Source organism: Eutrigla gurnardus, assembly GCF_963514095.1.
Source record: "Eutrigla gurnardus genome assembly, chromosome: 6".
NCBI classification, from domain to species: domain Eukaryota; kingdom Metazoa; phylum Chordata; class Actinopteri; order Perciformes; family Triglidae; genus Eutrigla; species Eutrigla gurnardus.
The window spans coordinates 6,270,949-6,287,829 of record NC_139920.1 but is presented as its reverse complement, the minus strand read 5'-3'; the positions used below and the strand labels follow the sequence as shown (position 1 = coordinate 6,287,829).

At 43.9% G+C, this 16,881-nt stretch overlaps 1 protein-coding gene across 7 annotated transcripts in view; it reads left to right on the top strand.

Moving 5' to 3' along the window:
• The window catches only part of pde4dip (phosphodiesterase 4D interacting protein), a 93,004-nt gene that overhangs the window by 73,579 nt on the left and 2,544 nt on the right, over positions 1–16,881 (top strand). For 3 of the 7 annotated variants that reach the window (XM_084011536.1, XM_084011535.1, XM_084011530.1), the window contains 15 exons: positions 5,995–6,263; positions 6,504–6,653; positions 6,792–6,989; positions 8,210–8,476; positions 9,100–9,231; positions 9,439–9,558; positions 9,743–9,899; positions 10,613–10,737; positions 10,823–10,960; positions 11,108–11,200; positions 11,350–11,534; positions 12,439–12,567; positions 12,861–12,999; positions 13,360–13,406; positions 13,535–13,649. In XM_084011536.1, the coding sequence (XP_083867662.1) occupies positions 5,995–6,263; positions 6,504–6,653; positions 6,792–6,989; positions 8,210–8,476; positions 9,100–9,231; positions 9,439–9,558; positions 9,743–9,899; positions 10,613–10,737; positions 10,823–10,960; positions 11,108–11,200; positions 11,350–11,534; positions 12,439–12,567; positions 12,861–12,999; positions 13,360–13,406; positions 13,535–13,649 (2,264 nt within the window). The remainder of the gene's footprint in view (positions 1–5,994; positions 6,264–6,503; positions 6,654–6,791; positions 6,990–8,209; positions 8,477–9,099; positions 9,232–9,438; positions 9,559–9,742; positions 9,900–10,612; positions 10,738–10,822; positions 10,961–11,107; positions 11,201–11,349; positions 11,535–12,438; positions 12,568–12,860; positions 13,000–13,359; positions 13,407–13,534; positions 13,650–16,881) is intronic. The other 4 variants (XM_084011531.1, XM_084011533.1, XM_084011532.1 and 1 more) reach the window with 4 other exon arrangements.

Below are 16,881 nucleotides of genomic sequence, written 5' to 3'. Positions count from 1 at the left end.
CTCATTTAGACTGTGTGTGTGTGTGAGTGTGTGTGTGTGTGTGTGTGTGTGTGTGAGTGTGTGTGAGTGAGTGAGTGAGTGAGTGAGTGAGTGAGTGAGTGAGTGAGTGAGTGAGTGAGTGAGTGAGACTGTGTGTGTGTGAGTGAGTGAGTGAGTGAGTGAGTGAGTGAGTGAGTGAGTGAGTGAGTGAGTGAGTGAGTGAGTGAGACTGTGTGTGTGTGTGTGTGTGTGTGTGTGTGTGTGTGTGAGTGAGTGAGTGAGCGAGTGAGCGAGTGTGTGTGTGTGTGTGTGTGTGTGTGTGTGTGTGTGTGTGTGTGTGTGTGTGTGTGTGTGTGTGTGTGTGTGTGTGTGAGTGAGTGAGTGAGTGAGTGAGTGAGTGAGAGAGTGTGTGTGTGTGGGGGGGATTAGCCTGTGCATTGGTCTATGCATTAAAGGGTTAGTTCAGAATTTTGGACATAAGACCTATTTTCCAAGTGAGCCGGTGTGTTCGAGACGTCTGGAGACGTTTTCAAGAAATTTCATTTGGTTCTAGTTAGCATGGCATTAAAAACAGTCTTGCCCACTCCACAGTGCACCCGAGGCAAATCAATTAAAACACTAGACTGTCGATGTACATATCTGTGTTGATAGAATAATATTTTAAACAAAACTAACCTCACATCACATGAATCATCCATTTTTTGAGGGACTAGTTTCTCAGCAGTTTCTTTGCTCCGTCGGACTCAAAACTCTAAGACGCGCCGCCCGAAATACTGCCCGTAAATAGGCAATCGAAGGTTGGTTTTATTTCAAACATTCTATCAACACAGATATTTACATCGACAGTCTAGTGTTTTAATTGATTTGCCTCGGGTGCACTGTGGAGTGGGCTAGACTGTTTTTAATGCCATGCTAACTAGAACCATTGACTTGCGCTAGCCATAGCATAAGCGAACTCGGCAACTAGAAGAACTGAATGAAATGTCTTGAAAACGTCTCCAGACGTCTCGAACACACCGGCTCACTTGGAAAATAGGTCTTATGTCCAAAATTCCGAACTATCCCTTTAAGTTAATTCACACTAACATTGTGTGACATACTGAATGTGTAAACATGATGTGCACTCAATCAAGTGGCTATAATGCAAACATGGCGTCCCGATATGGAAAATCATAACTATTTATCAGCAACAATTTGCTGTGAATGATATGCCATCTAGAGTACTGTTACACAAACAAAACATGAGAAACTATTCTTAAAGGTGCAGTAAATGGGATTTAGAGCATTACTATAGCAGCAAACAGCTAAGTGCTGCGTACATCCAGAGAGAGAATGAGACTGGTGGTGCATGCTTTAGTGCATATTAGTGCATGTGATCGTGTCCCGCTGGCTGCACTCATGCAGCGTGTTCAACTCATAACGCCATCCAGACAAATGCTGTTGTCGTGGAAGCGTAGTACCCGACCTCTGGCTAGTTAGCATCGTTAGCACCACTAGCCGCCGGCTCTGCCGTCGCCATGTTGAGAGCCCTTGAGAGTCAATAAATATTGTCTCAATCTTGTGGAAAGACCTTTTAATAATGTATTTACCAATTAAACGAGACAGGGCGTGTTTTGAATCTTTACCAAACACCATAATCTTTGTGTTAAGCAGTGTTTCAGTAGCTATCAGCACTTATTTACCCACAATCCAACCTGACACACTCCTCAAATGAAAAAAAAAAAAAACAGTCCAGGCAGCAATTACTGGACATTATTCCAAAACATATTTGGCAGATTTTTGATTAGTAGATTTAATTCTAGGAGACAAGACCGGAAATAATGAAGGAAGTGGGGGTGGAGGGCACAAATATCTGTCTGTCAGTACACCTGAGACTTCAGTATTACACTAACTACACAAATATCTGTCTGTCAGTACACCTGAGACTTCAGTATTACACTAACTAGACAAAGGACAGAAGGAAGCTGTGATTTAATCAGCATATTTAAGAGTAAAGCCATTTAGGGGAAACAGAGCTGTATGTTAAAAGTTCAACAGCAAGGCCAATGACCATGACTGTGGTTTAATTAAATATACATTATGATGATAAATGTACATTTATATGTAAGTAGTGTCAGTCTGTACTGATAGCTTAATGCTGCCGAGGCTTTCGCTGCTTACGTTGGGCTCAGAGCATGTTGACATGGCCTCTAATCAGGTTAAGTTATTAAGACCTCCGATGGGGAGGGAAATAGGTCACGAGCAGCTAAACGCAGAGAGAGAGAGAGAGAGAGAGAGAGAGAGAGAGAGAGAGAGAGAGAGAGAGGGGAGAGAGAGGGAAACGTGAGGTGAAGCAGCAGAAGGACGGAGCTCAGTGGAGAGCAGCGTGGTGTTGAACATCCAGCTCTGATCTGTGTTATGTCAGATTCATAACCTGCATGGTGATGTTGTATAAGGACAGAGGACAACACAGTTTACCACCTCCTTACTTCAAGTCGTGTTCTGCACTCTAAACCTGGACGGAGAGTTTTCTTCTGCTGTAAAGCTTCTTGGGACAAACTTTCTACATTTCCATCACCTCAAGAGATCCTGAAGAGAAGACGTGTTTTTGTGAATTCCCTCTGGCGGCAGAGCGGAAGCGTGCGCGTCGTAGCAGGTGGACGGATGTACAAACAAGGAGAAGAAAGAGGAAGTGCTGCTTTGTGGATGATCATTCATTCGGCTTCTGTTTCATTCTTTCTCTGATGGGCATCGCAGCGTGAACACACGTGCCCTCGGGATCCAGGCCTCCGTTTCTACGCACATCCCTCTCCTCCCTCTCCTCCCTCTCTGTGTTGCTCTTTCGTCACTACAGCTCTCCCTCAGGGCTGCTGCTGCTGCTACTGCTGCTGCTACTGCTGCTGCTGCTGCTGCTGCTGGTGGTGGTGGGAGAGGTTGTGGTAATAAGAGGCTTTCCTTTGAGGACTATTCAAGACTTCCATTGAAAAAAGGCTCATTTTGGGACCAGCAGAGTTGGAACCAAAAAGCGAGAGAAAGCATGCAGATGCAAGTTTCCTCAGGCCGTTGAGCCACAGAGCTGATTAGTATTATTAGTTGTATTTTTTTTTTTTTTTTAACATTTGAATTAATTTCTTCGTCAACTCCTCACACGTACGTGGGGTGAAATCTACAGACTGCTTTTATTGGATCTGCACTCGGGATACTACGCTGGCAGCTGTCATCAAACCATCTGACTGATCTGCTGTGGCCGGATCTAAACCACCATTTCAACCCGGAGCAGCACAAATCCTTTAAATCTGCTGTTTTTCAACATTTTTTGGCACATTGTCTGCACCCTGCACATGCTCGTCTTTGTATCCTTGGGTTCTTTTTCTGGCTCCATCTGGGTTACCACCTGTGTTCCCAGCCCACACACTCCCAGGATCTGTGTGTAGGTGTGTGTGTGTGTGCTTGTGTGTGTGTGTGTGTGTGAAGGAAGCCACCAAAATCCACCTCCCTGGGAAGCCCCAACTTAATCGGAGGATTTGTTCTGCTTTTCACCTGATCACCCACACGCTCAGCCATCCCTCCGTCCCTTTATCCGTCGCTCACGCTCTGGCTGCCCACTGTACCTGCTGTCTCACACGGTCTGAGGTCAGGACCTGCTAAGCTAATGAAATACGCTTGGTTACCTCTGCGGACACGGCTGGGAGGAAAAACTGCAACGGAGAACGTTTCCAACGAGCCGGGAGTCTGAGAGAGAGGAGAGGACCGGGGAGGGATGGTCAGTCAGTAGCCGAGGCAGAGGGCCGGCGGCCGGGCTGAAGGTGGCTGATGGCTCCTCTGTGGAAGGCCATGCTGTCAAAAAGCAGCCCGTTGTACAGAGACTCTCTGTTCTCCTTCTCTCTGTGGGAGTGGAAGGCTCAGGAGAGAGAGCTGCTGCTGCTGAAGAAACTTACCGACAGGGAGAGGAGGGCGCTGCTCGCACAACTCCAAAAGTAAGGCAGACAGAAATACACACGGGATGTTAACAGCTGATTTCTGTACAACCTTTTAAAACAACAGACTTCTTTATAATACAATAAGTGAAAGATAAAAGTCTCAGAGACACAGGGCAAGAGATGGCATGTGAAGCTCTATCGATGACATCTCCATGTCATCGTGGGTCTGTGTGTGTCATTGGTGTAGAAGTACGACCTTGACCTTAGCATCTGTGTACCAACACGTCACTGTCAATCATCTCAGCTGTAGGCGACACACCGGATACACAGTGTTATGTGTGAGTGTGTGGTCTTGTTATCCCGTCAGTGAAAATCTGTTCTCCTGGTGAACGTGTGAGTCTGCGTTTTTCCCCTGTGTGATATGATGCAGCGTCATACAGGCCCAGGTCACTAAGAGGCTTCCCTAAAGCGACAGTGCAGTCAGCAAAGCCTCCAGGGACAGTGCAGATCAGCAGGCTGCTCACACACCTGGGACATCGGTCCTCATTAATGCTCTTCATCCTTTAAGTCACAACTTAGGGAGCTAACGCAGCCGTGCTCACATCTCCCTGTTCATTTATTTCACTATTATAGTTCTTCATTCAAAATCATTGGATCTGCTTCAACAGTTGGATCCCGTTTAACTGGATATTATGTTTCTACACAAGGTGACCATGTGTGTAACAAACAGCGTGGTGTGACAGACCAGTGAAGGAGTTAAGGCATATATATGATAAATGATGGGGTCTACATCAGCTGTTAATATACTAGAAGCATTGTGCACACTTTCAGTTAAATCAGTGGTTCTGAATTTATGTCAAATGTTCTTATCTAATATGAACAACCTCCATCTGAAAATATTTTGGTTGTTATGATTTTTTAATATAAGATTAGAATTCTATAGTTCAGCTGAGGAGATGACCATGGAGGAAATTAAACTTACAGAATCGCCCCTCTTGTGACTCTTCACTTAATATACTATTCCCCATTTCCCAGGGGACGGAACCCCTTTGAGGAGCTCATGGTTAAAAATATATATATATATAGATTAATTCATTAAACACACATTTGATTATTGTTGACCAATCTCTGACCCCATCGGCTATCAGATAAGACAGATACGTCTCTGAGGACTGTTTAAAAAGATTAGTCCATCCATCCATCATCTTCCTCTTATCCGAGGGTGGGGTCGCCGTGGCAGCAGGCTAAGCAGGCCATTGCAGGCGTCCCTCTCCCCAGCAACCCTCACCAGCTTCTCCGGGGGATCCCCAGGCGCTCCCAGGCCAGCCGGGGTATATAATCCCTCCAGCGGGTCCGGGGTCTGCCCAGCTGGATGCGCCCAGAAAACCTCCGGAGGGAGGCATCCTAATCAGACGGCCGTTTATAAAGATTAGTTGTTGACTAAATCACTTGAGTTGCTTTTTATAGTTTACATTAATAGAGATATTCTTTAGAGAATAAATAAAGGGCAAAATGCAACATTATTATCCACTGAATCGTGGCTGAAACTGTCAACCCTCTTGTATGACGTAACCATCACCGTTACACAACAGCAGCTCTGTGTGAAGATCATGTCCTGCAGTTCTATACGTTATGAAGATCACCAGTGCTGGTGATTTAACTGGTTTTCTAACTATTCTTTTTAGAGTTCTCGTTACTTCATTGTCTTGCAGTTAAAAAGGTTTTTTTTTTCTTAATGCAGAGTTACTGAAAACGTTTCAGACCTTTATTTATTTACTGCAGGTATCACTTCAAGTGTCACTAAGAGCCAAGCCTTCTTAAACAGCTGCTGGAGACTGCAGGACTCGTATCTGGACTGTTGGGTGTTTAGAGCTTTGCTCAAAAGCAACTCAGTAGTGTTAATGAAGGAGGGGAGGACTGCTCTGTCACTCTCCTCATCCACACTCATCCGGCTGGTCCTGAGATGGAAACCTAGAAACATAAAGGAAACTAGCTTTGTGGTGTATATGAATGGTTTGCACTAAATTGATGTGAACTCGTGGTTGGAATAAACTAAATGGATTAACTTGATGATTAAAATGCATATTAATAATAATGAGTGTGTTTGTGTGAACAGGCTCAGTAAGGAGCTGCAGCAGAAGGACAAGGTCATCGAGTCTCTCCGCACCAAACTCAACCAGCATCACCAGCTTCACCATCCTCAGCGCTCTGACACGCCCTGCAGCAGCCACGCCCTCTCCGACACCACCGACCAATCAGATCGCATCTCCTATGTGTCCGACGAGCGCGGATCCACCAACGAGGACTTGGACCTTTGCTCTGACGTGGATGCTGCCAGCGAGCTCGGTCAGAAGGAAACGCGGACTTGTACCAGAGGTGGCACAGGTGAGGTCATGACACCCATCATCATCTTCATCATCATCATCATCATCATCATCTACAGCTTCGGATGGATTTCACTGCTGCATAAAACATGCTGTATACAAATACAAGTGAAGAGGGAAATAGAATAGAATAGAATGGTTACAATAATTGATGAAATATAAAATATTGAATGTAAATATGATGCCTTTGGATCCGTACGTCTGTTTTCTGTTGCATCCATCAGACTCTTTCTGTTTCCAGATTGCCATTCCCACAGTGGCACCATGTCCCATCATCCATCTGTCCCTCCATCCATCACCTCATCCCACAGAACCCAGTCCTGCCTCAGCTGTCCCAGCATGCATTGCCCCAGCTCGCCACATAAACCCACAGATATGCAGAGTCAGACAGGTAGGAAAGAAGCAATAGTCCCTTTATGTGGAGAAGCTTTGTGCCGCGTCGTCTGAGCCACCGCTTTGTGCCGTTTCTCTTCTTCTTGCCTCCATCTCTCCTTCATTCTTCTGCTCTGGATTCTTCTCCTCCTTCCAGCTCCAGCCTCAGTCCTCACCTCCACCCTCTTCCACCCTCCCCCCTCCTCCTCCTCCACCGAGAGGGTACCTTTGCCCTTCCATCCCCACCCCACAACCCTGCGCACCCGTTACCCAGGCAACGGGGGAGTGGGTTTCTCCCTGGCTGAGGTGCATCAGGAGCTGCAGATGTTACAAAGGCAGCTGGGAGACAATGAGAGTGCGTCGGCCTGACTGCATATGCATGAGTTTGTGGATAGCAGAGTTTGAAACACTTACTATGAACTAATTGTGTGTTTGAAGCTCAATAACACCGAGTGTGCATCACACCTGACTTAATATCGGTAGCACAACATCAAGCCATCTCCACCAAGGACACGTTTAAACCTTGATTCTGCACACTGAAGATGATGATGATTTCCAGCCAACAGCCTACATCAGGTGTTTCCCACAGCGACTCCACAGTAAGAGTTCAAACCTCCAGGGAGGCAAGAACTTAATCTGAGTCATCACATTCACAGTGTGTTAGAACATGAGACGGAGAGAAGAGGAAACAAAAATCAAATGTTACAGGAAAGAGCTTACTGTTATAATCTGCAGGTTCTTTGTGTATATTGGAAGCAGGCAGTCTGACAGAATGTTAACTATTTGAAAAACAAAGGTGAAAATGATGCTGATGAAAGAAAATGGACTATCCCAAGTTGAGGGCAGATCACAATTGTTACACCCTTGAGTTGGCTCCTGTCCCCACCATGGTGGCTCGTCCTGTTTGAGCTGTTCAGAGATGCTTGTTGGTCTCATCTGGAAGCATCAACAGCTTTCAGACGTGTTATCTTCATTTGACTGCGTAGCCAAACTCAAATGCATGGCGTTGGTGGAGATGAGCCTGGTGAGGGGTGTGTGATCGCACCACTGCAGGGTGCCACAGTTTGAGGTTTTCAATTTCTTCACACAATCGCTAAAATGGAAATAATGCTAGATTGTATTCATCACGTTTCCTCTGAACTAAATCATGGTCTGTATGTGAAGCTAGTAGGAGGATCATGGATGTTAACGCTGCTGCACACACTTTCTCTTCTTTCCTCCTCCTCTTCCCTTTGCCTTTATCTCTAACACACTCCACTTTCTTCCTCATTAAGTAGCTCGTCTTCATGTGATGTGTAATGAACTCAGAGCGAGAGAATGATTTGCTGTGATTTTTTTAAGCACTAATGAGGGATGGACCTTTGAGAAACACCAAACCAGACAGACTTCGTTTGGCTGATTAGGTCAAAGACATCCCTTTGTCTCCTCATCCGTCTTCCTTTGTGTCTCACTGAAACTCTCATTTTTAACACTAGACATCCCTCTGAGGCTTGCCTGCAGTGTTATTTTCCTTCATTAACTGCTATTTTATGGTATTTGCCACCTTACTTCATGTTACTTCATCTTCTCCTCCAGGGTTTTCCACTCCCCAGTCCAAACCTCTTCAGGGTTTCCCATTCGCCCACCAGCAGCCCGACGCCTCTGCCTTCCTGCCTCTTTCCTACCACGGATACCAGCCTTCTCCGTTCAGCAGCCTGGATGCCGGCTCAGCAATGAAAGCTGGGGCCAGTCTGCTGGAGAGCAGTGCATTGTGGGATTTGAGCTATGGCGCCCGACCAGTGAGACTCGGAGCTGACCTGTCTTCGGGATCCTCGGGGTACCAGTCAGGCACCAGTAACACAGGTAGACACCCAGTTCAATCCAGGGGCATCCACTGAAGACCATGAGATGCAGCTGAAAGCTCTCAAAATGAATAAGTGGATTTATTGAGTTTACTAGAAACTTTGAGAAGAACACATGTTTCCTGTGGTAGTAAAAGTCAAGCTGAAATTAAAAAAATACCTTTAACCCTTTTAGATCATCTCGGTAATATAGTGCATCTATTTAACACTTAGATAGTCTGGAAATGCCATTTCAGATCAACTTTAAATAATAACTAGTACAGAAATGTTGCCACAAACTACCATAAACAGCTGGCTGCTAATAAAGGCCAGCAGGGATTAGTCAGTTGCACACTTGAGCTCACATACAGTCTCGCAAAATGTACTTTCCCACAGCACTAATTCCATAACCAATAATTGCGTCTCCTACTAAACGTCAGTTAAACCTGCATATTGAAAATAAAAGCCAACCAGGACAGGGAAAGCTTATGACCTTTGCACTACGGGAAGCAGTGGGAATATAAATGTGCAAAAAACGCTGCTGTGGTCCTTAAGTACTTGTACTGATTTGATTCATCCATATTTGTATTTCTAGTGACAAAACCAGTCTCCAACAGCAGATTATCAGTTGTGTTTCTGTTGTAGGTTCAGACCTGATGAAGGAGCACCTGAGGGAGATCAGGAGCCTGAGACAGAGACTGGAGGACTCCATCCAGACCAACGACCGCCTCCGGCAACAACTGGAGGAGAGACTGGCTCGCACCGCCACGGAGAAAGGTACCACACACACACACACACACACACACACACACACACACATGGTACAGCTCCCAGTCTCTTTGTTTATTACTTAAACACATTTAACCTCGAAAGAAGTTGTCAGTGTGAGCACGCTCACTATCTTTAAAACCTAATATGAGCAAAATAAGAATGTGTTAGCACATGCTAAACATGACATGCTCAACGTCTCCCCGTCTTCTCCAGGTGCCCCCACCAACATCTACATTCAGGGTCTGGACTCGGTCGGCCAGCTCTCCAGTGAGATCAGACTTCTGAAGGAGGAGAACGTCAGTCTGCAGCAGCAGCTGAAGCAGGCCTCCAGAGGTCAGTCTGACGCTCTCTACAGGTCCTGGACCTGTGGAGAAGCATGTGTGGAGATCATGCTGTCAGTCGTCTGTGTGTGTGTGTGTGTGTCCAGTTTTTGTTCTATTTGGTCATGGTGTCAAATGATATGCCCATCTCTGTAGTGTCTGTAACATAAACATGTAATGTCCTGTGTTGCCTGCAGAGGGCAGCAAGGAGGCAGAGCAGCGGAAGGAGGCGGAGCTAGAGGCTGAGAGGTGGGCAGAGCAAGGCAGGAAGCTGCAAACTGAAGCTGAAGATCGCAGCCAAGAGGTTGCACAACTCAAACAGGACAGACAGAAGAACCAGGAGGCCATCAACAGGTGTGTGTTCATGTACTTTGTGATGACCAGCAGAGGTGAGAGGTAACAAAGTACAAATACTTTGTTAATGTACTTACGTAGACTCCTCCTTACATTTTCAAAACATTACTTTTAATGCATTTGAGGGGAATTATCAGTTATTCTTTTTTCTTATTAATATGATGCAAGATTCAGTAAGCATTGCAAAAAATAATAATAATGAGCTCATCAGGAAAATTGTAAAAACACTTTCAGACACTCAGGTAATTTTCTTTGAGCTGTTAATTACATCACAGCTGTCCCGCGTTTAAAATGTGCCAGATCAACAGCGGCCGGGTTGACCATCCATAATAAATACCTATGTATATTTTTATGATAATAGATATTCTAAGATATTTTTTTTTAATTTAAAGTTTTCCTGGTAAGCAGTGATGATGCTTGTATATATTTAGGGCTTTTTATAAGAACACGCTTAAGAAAAATACTTTTCAAGATTAATTGTGGGACACTTAGAGTTCACTATAGGGTTTTATAATTGTCACTACATTTGGCCAGAACTACAACATGGCACCTCACTTTACAGTGGACTATTTAGTGAATGAGTCTGAGAAACAGCCCATGTTTTAGTTTGCTAGTGAATGTATCACCCAGTAGGGTTTCTGATCAATGGCTTTATAAACAGCTGATGTGACAATAAGAGGCTAAATGACGTATGATTTCATGTGTTTTCTTAGACTCCAGCATGAGGTGAGCGTCCTCCAACAGCAGCTCTGTGAGAGCCGCAGCCTGGTCCACTCTCTTCAGTGTGAGCTGCAGGTGTACCACAGAGTGTGTGGCGTCGGCCCAAACACACACTCAGGTAACAGGTCGCTGTGGGAACTTCCAAAAACACATGTTTTCTTTATTTTAATCTTTGTATAACTCATCTGTGTCTGTTGTCCCAGCAGGTCAGGCCAGTGACAGTGCCAAACATGGACACGGCTCTGTGACCTTTGACCCCAGGGAGCTGCACGTTCAGCTGGAGCAGCAGCTGAGCAGACAGGCTGGTGCACAGCCCAGATCCAGGAGACAGCTCTTCAGCGGTCAGTATGTCAGACGGCATCTCGACATAAGATGGAGATCGCCTGAATGAAGCTCAATGACTCTTGGTTCTCAACAAAAAGATGAAAGATGTCATATTGAGAAAGAGAGTCTTGCAGATCAGTGCTGATGGAAATCTTCCTCCACAGAAAGCGTTCCCTCTCCACCTGTGAGAGACACGGGACTCATCAGTCCTCCCTCTCCTCTGCGTCCTGCAGCAGAAACTGGAGCAGCCCATCAAGGTGACACCCTCACATTCAACACTCAGCTTCCACCTAAAACCGCCATCTTGACTGACGACATCAGCACAGTCCCTCCTTTAGCATCTATCCATGGAGCTCACATGTTCCTCCTGCCCAGTTCCTCATCCTGTGGTTCTCCTTCCCTGCAGCCTCCACACTGCAGGGTCACGCCCCTGACGGCTCATTCGCCAACCGCCATGGCCGCCACGCAGTGGGCCACGTCGATGACTTCAAGTCTCTGCAGCAGCAGATCCTGGAGGGCAGCGGCCTTCTCAGCAACATGGAGACCACCTTTTATTCCCTGAGCTACCCGCAGGAGTCCAGCCTTCATCAGGTGACAGAGTCGGCAAGCAAAAACAGATGATGCTGATGTGACTGATGTTAGCAGGTGTTTTGGAGGATTTCAGGTGGTTGAGGGATCTTCTTTGTTAGCAAAATACCAACATGTTACGCTGCCAGCCCTCCTCTCCTTCCCCTTGAAGCAGAGTTTAGGGCCAGAGGGTTGTTTGGTTGAATGTTTCCCTGACTCTGATCTTTAATCTCACCGAGGTTTGTGAGTTAAAATCAATGACTGTAAAATATCATTAACCCAACTCTGCTGTGTATTGATTGCTGCTGTCTGTGGTGCTGAAGTAGCACATGGGTTTGTTGTTGCCACTATCTCTCCCTCCCTTTTGTGATATTCTTCTTCAATGGTTATCAAACAATGCATACCTCGTTCAAAAGGAACACATCACCAGCTGATTATAGCTGTGATAGGCTAGTTATGAGGAAAATAGCTGCAGTATTTGCAGCCACAAGGAATATAATCATACTGTATATACAGTTTATAGCATCAAAGTATTATGAGTGTTGTTTGTTTGTGGAGTGTGTGTCTGCTGATGTTAATATAAAACACTTTCTAATCATGTTTAAAAAGGTACAAATCACGTTTATTATTATTATTATTTATTATTATTGTACTGAGAAGCTAGGAGAAGCTTGTGATTGGGTCGATGGGGCAAGGACAACACTTTTTTTGACTTTTACTACTACTATTACGATTATGAAATATACATTGACCTTGGAAAAAATCTTTACATGAATATTACTACGTAAGTTATTTGATCTTTACTCATGTTTTATCTTGCTGTGCTTTTGTGGTCGAGATGATTTAAAGATGAACGGGGGAAATAGCTGATCAGTTCTTTTCCCCCGGTTCAGGTTTTCATGAACGTCTTGTCTCTTGTGTTTCTCAGCCTTCAGACTCTTCTGTCAAGAAGCTGCTGTCTGACACTAAAACCCTGCGACAGATCCTGGAGGAGGCCGACGCTCTGCTGCGGATGTTCTGGAGAGCAGCTCTGCCGGACTCTGAGGAAACCAAACAGGTCAGAGCTCCGAGACAATCCCAGAGCAGTAGTCTGCTGGGACGGGTCCTGGAAGGGAGCTGATATTTCTTAGCTCCTGCCAGTGAAGTCAGCACAGCCTTTATGTTTTCATAATGTAACACAGGGGGTGTAGCTTAGTCTGTGTCCCACTTTTACAACCTGCCAGAAATACATTTTTATGAACTAGAAGAATGAGAGTGAGACAATGTTTGATGACGTTCAGTTTAAGCTTCCTTGGTGTTAATACATGCGTGGACAAACACTCCACATTGACTGGGTCTGTGTGTTTACAGGATGCGTCTCTGAGGGAGGAGGTCCTCTCTCTCCGTCTGAAGCTCTCGGAGCAGGAGCAGGCCCTGCGGGACGCCATGGAGAGACTGAAGAGCTCCAACCGTACCAAAGATAGCATGGAGCACTTTATAGTCAACCAACGTGAGTCTTTCTGCTGGCTTATGTAAAACCATGTCACATGTTGCTTTTATTAGATAAAAAAAAGTGAATGATCAATAACGATATCTACATTGTAGATTTCTTGCACTTTTATTAAAGAGTCAGACAGCCGGAGTTATGAATAAAAGATTAATTATCATAAGATGATCTTTCATCGTCGTCCGTGTCTGTTTCTCCGTCCTGCGTCGTCTTGATTCGTCTGTTCTTCATCCGTCTGTTCTTCATCCGTCTGTTCTTCATCCGTCTGTGCAGCAGCTGTGCTCTCTTGTTACTGCTCATCTGAAAGCTTCTGTTTGACTGATGAATGAACGCATGACGACTCACAGGTGTGTTTGTTCACAGTGTCGAGAACGCGGGACGTGTTGAGTAAAGCAAAGACCAACCTGCAGGTGAGTTCTCCAGCATCACACAGCTTCCCTTCCAGCAGGTGAAGGTATACGCTTCCTTCTTCTCTCCGTAACGCCTCTCACCTCTCTGCTGTCTCTCCTTCCTCCGATGTCTGCTGAGGCTCCTTTAGGAGAATGAGCTCAGGATTTCCTCCCTTCGCCGTGCTGCTTTCTCCTCCTCCTCTTCCTCCCCCTCCTCTTCCTTTCCCCCTCCCTCCTCTTCCTCAAACCCCTGGCCTGGTAAAGGTACGGTCCCCCGGCCTCGCTGTGCTCAGTTAACTGTCACGATGCAGCTGCTTGCTTTCTGATGAAATCCTCATATTAAAAATACGTTTGCATGTAGCCTTTACCTTATTTGATGTTAAAATGTGAACTGTCAGCGTTCTACCACAGACTGACACTCTAGCAGCCTCATAAATGAAAAGAGCTTTTCACTTATGTCTCCTTTTAATCTGCAAACAAGCCTCCCCAACAAACTACCAGAATACAACACCGTCTCAAGCCACTTTGTGAAAGAGTCACACATTTGAAATCTGCTGGTCGGTGTTCGGGGACAGGAACCGCCTCCTTGTTTCATGTCACTGACCTTTGACCTGACTTTAGAGATACTGTTGGAAGTTTCATTCCTGCCAGACCACGCTGGGTTCAGACAAGAAACGTGAGGTTCAGGAAGAACGTTAGGGTTAGCCTTAGAGTAACGCTTAGTTTCATAGTTAGGCTTAAAGTAACACTTAGTTTCATAGTTAGGCTTAGAGTAACACTTAGTTTCATAGTTAGGCTTAGAGTAATGCTTAGTTTCATAGTTAGGCTTAAAGTAACACTTAGTTTCATAGTTAGGCTTAGAGTAACGCTTAGTTTCATAGTTAGGCTTAAAGTAACACTTAGTTTCATAGTTAGGCTTAGAGTAACGCTTAGTTTCATAGTTAGGCTTAAAGTAACACTTAGTTTCATAGTTAGGCTTAGAGTAACGCTTAGTTTCATAGTTAGGCTTAAAGTAACACTTAGTTTCATAGTTAGGCTTAGAGTAACACTTAGTTTCATAGTTAGGCTTAGAGTAACGCTTAGTTTCATAGTTAGGCTTAAAGTAACACTTAGTTTCATAGTTAGGCTTAGAGTAACGCTTAGTTTCATAGTAAGGCTTAAAGTTACACTTAGTTTCATAGTTAGGCTTAAAGTAACACTTAGTTTCATAGTTAGGCTTAAAGTAAAACTTAGTTTCATAGTTAGGCTTAAAGTAACACTTAGTTTCATAGTTAGGCTTAAAGTAACACTTAGTTTCATAGTTAGGCTTAGAGTAACGCTTAGTTTCATAGTTAGGCTTAAAGTAAAACTTAGTTTCAGAGTTAGGCTTAAAGTAACACTTAGTTTCATAGTTAGGCTTAAAGTAAAACTTAGTTTCATAGTTAGGCTTAAAGTAACACTTAGTTTCATAGATAGGCTTAAAGTAAAACTTAGTTTCATAGTTAGGCTTAAAGTAACACTTAGTTTCATAGATAGGCTTAAAGTAAAACTTAGTTTCATAGTTAGGCTTAAAGTAACACTTAGTTTCATAGTTAGGCTTAGAGTAACGCTTAGTTTCATAGTTAGGCTTAAAGTAAAACTTAGTTTCATAGTTAGCCTTAAAGTAACACTTAGTTTCATAGTTAGGCTTAAAGTAAAACTTAGTTTCATAGTTAGGCTTAAAGTAACACTTAGTTTCATAGTTAGGCTTAGAGTAACGCTTAGTTTCATAGTTAGGCTTAAAGTAACACTTAGTTTCATAGTTAGGCTTAAAGTAAAACTTAGTTTCATAGTTAGGCTTAAAGTAACACTTAGTTTCATAGATAGGCTTAAAGTAAAACTTAGTTTCATAGTTAGGCTTAAAGTAACACTTAGTTTCATAGTTAGGCTTAAAGGAAAAGTTCGGAATTTTGGACATAGGACCTCATTTCCAACTTACCCGAGGTGATATAGGTCGGTGGAGACCGTTTTCAGCACAATTGGTCCAGTCCTTATAGTTGCACAAGTCAATGTTGCTAAGCTGGTGTTGAGCTAGCGCACGTCAACGGTAACATCCAGCCTGTCACTAAAAACAGCTTTAACTGCTCCGCAGAACACCCAAGACAAATGTATTATAACGTCGGACTATCGATGTACATGTCAATGTTGCTAAGCTGGTGTTGAGCTAGCGCACGTCAACGGTAACATCCAGCCTGTCACTAAAAACAGCTTTAACTGCTCCGCAGAACACCCAAGACAAATGTATTATAACGTCGGACTATCGATGTACATGTCAGTGTTGGTAGAATAATTTTAGAAATTAAACCAACCTTGCATTTTCAATGATAAAACATTTTGAGGGACTAGTTTCTCAGCAGCAGCGGAATTTTACTTTGCGTGTTAGTAGTAGTGCGTAAAAACGAAACCTAAGCGCCCTACAGTCGTGACAGCTAGTACTCGTAGCAGCGTTAAAAACATTTTTTTAATTATTCTACCAACACTGACATGTACATCGATAGTCCGACGTCATAATACATTTGTCTCGGGTGTTCTGCGGAGCAGTTAAAGCTGTTTTTTTTCTGCTAGCTCAACACCAGCTTAGCAACAGTGACTTGTGCAACTATAAGGACTGGACCAATTGTGCGGAAAACGGTCTCCAAAGACCTATATCACCTCGGGTAAGTTGGAAATGAGGTCCTATGTCCAAAATTCCGAACTTTTCCTTTAAAGTAAAACTTAGTTTCATAGTTAGGCTTAAAGTAACACTTAGTTTCATAGTTAGGCTTAGAGTAACGCTTAGTTTCATAGTTAGGCTTAAAGTAAAACTTAGTTTCATAGTTAGGCTTAAAGTAACACTTAGTTTCATAGTTAGGCTTAGAGTAACGCTTAGTTTCATAGTTAGGCTTAAAGTAACACTTAGTTTCATAGTTAGGCTTAGAGTAACGCTTAGTTTCATAGTTAGGCTTAAAGTAAAACTTAGTTTCATAGTTAGGCTTAAAGTAACACTTAGTTTAATAGTTAGGCTTAAAGTAACGCTTAGTTTCATAGTTAGGCTTAGAGTAACGCTTAGTTTCATAGTTAGGCTTAAAGTAAAACTTAGTTTCATAGTTAGGCTTAAAGTAACACTTAGTTTCATAGTTAGGCTTAGAGTAACGCTTAGTTTCATAGTTGATCAAAAAGCTGATCTTTATAGCATGGCGACAATGTGTGCATTTAACACAACTAGCACTGGGAAGTTTAACATTTTACTCACCAGGAATGTTCTAAATCTTCATCTAATTACTGTCACTTTGTTTTGATTCTCACTAACATCTTCTATTGAATGTGAATGGAGACACGTTGTTGTGTTCTTAAGGAACAAATCATTCCCTTGAAGGGAGCGTCCATGCTGATGGTAAATGTAGTCCTCAGAAAGACAAACAGAGGAAACTGATTTCTCTGGCTGTTGAGCTTTACTATGTGCTTACATGTACCAGGATGCATTTTCCACATGTCGCGA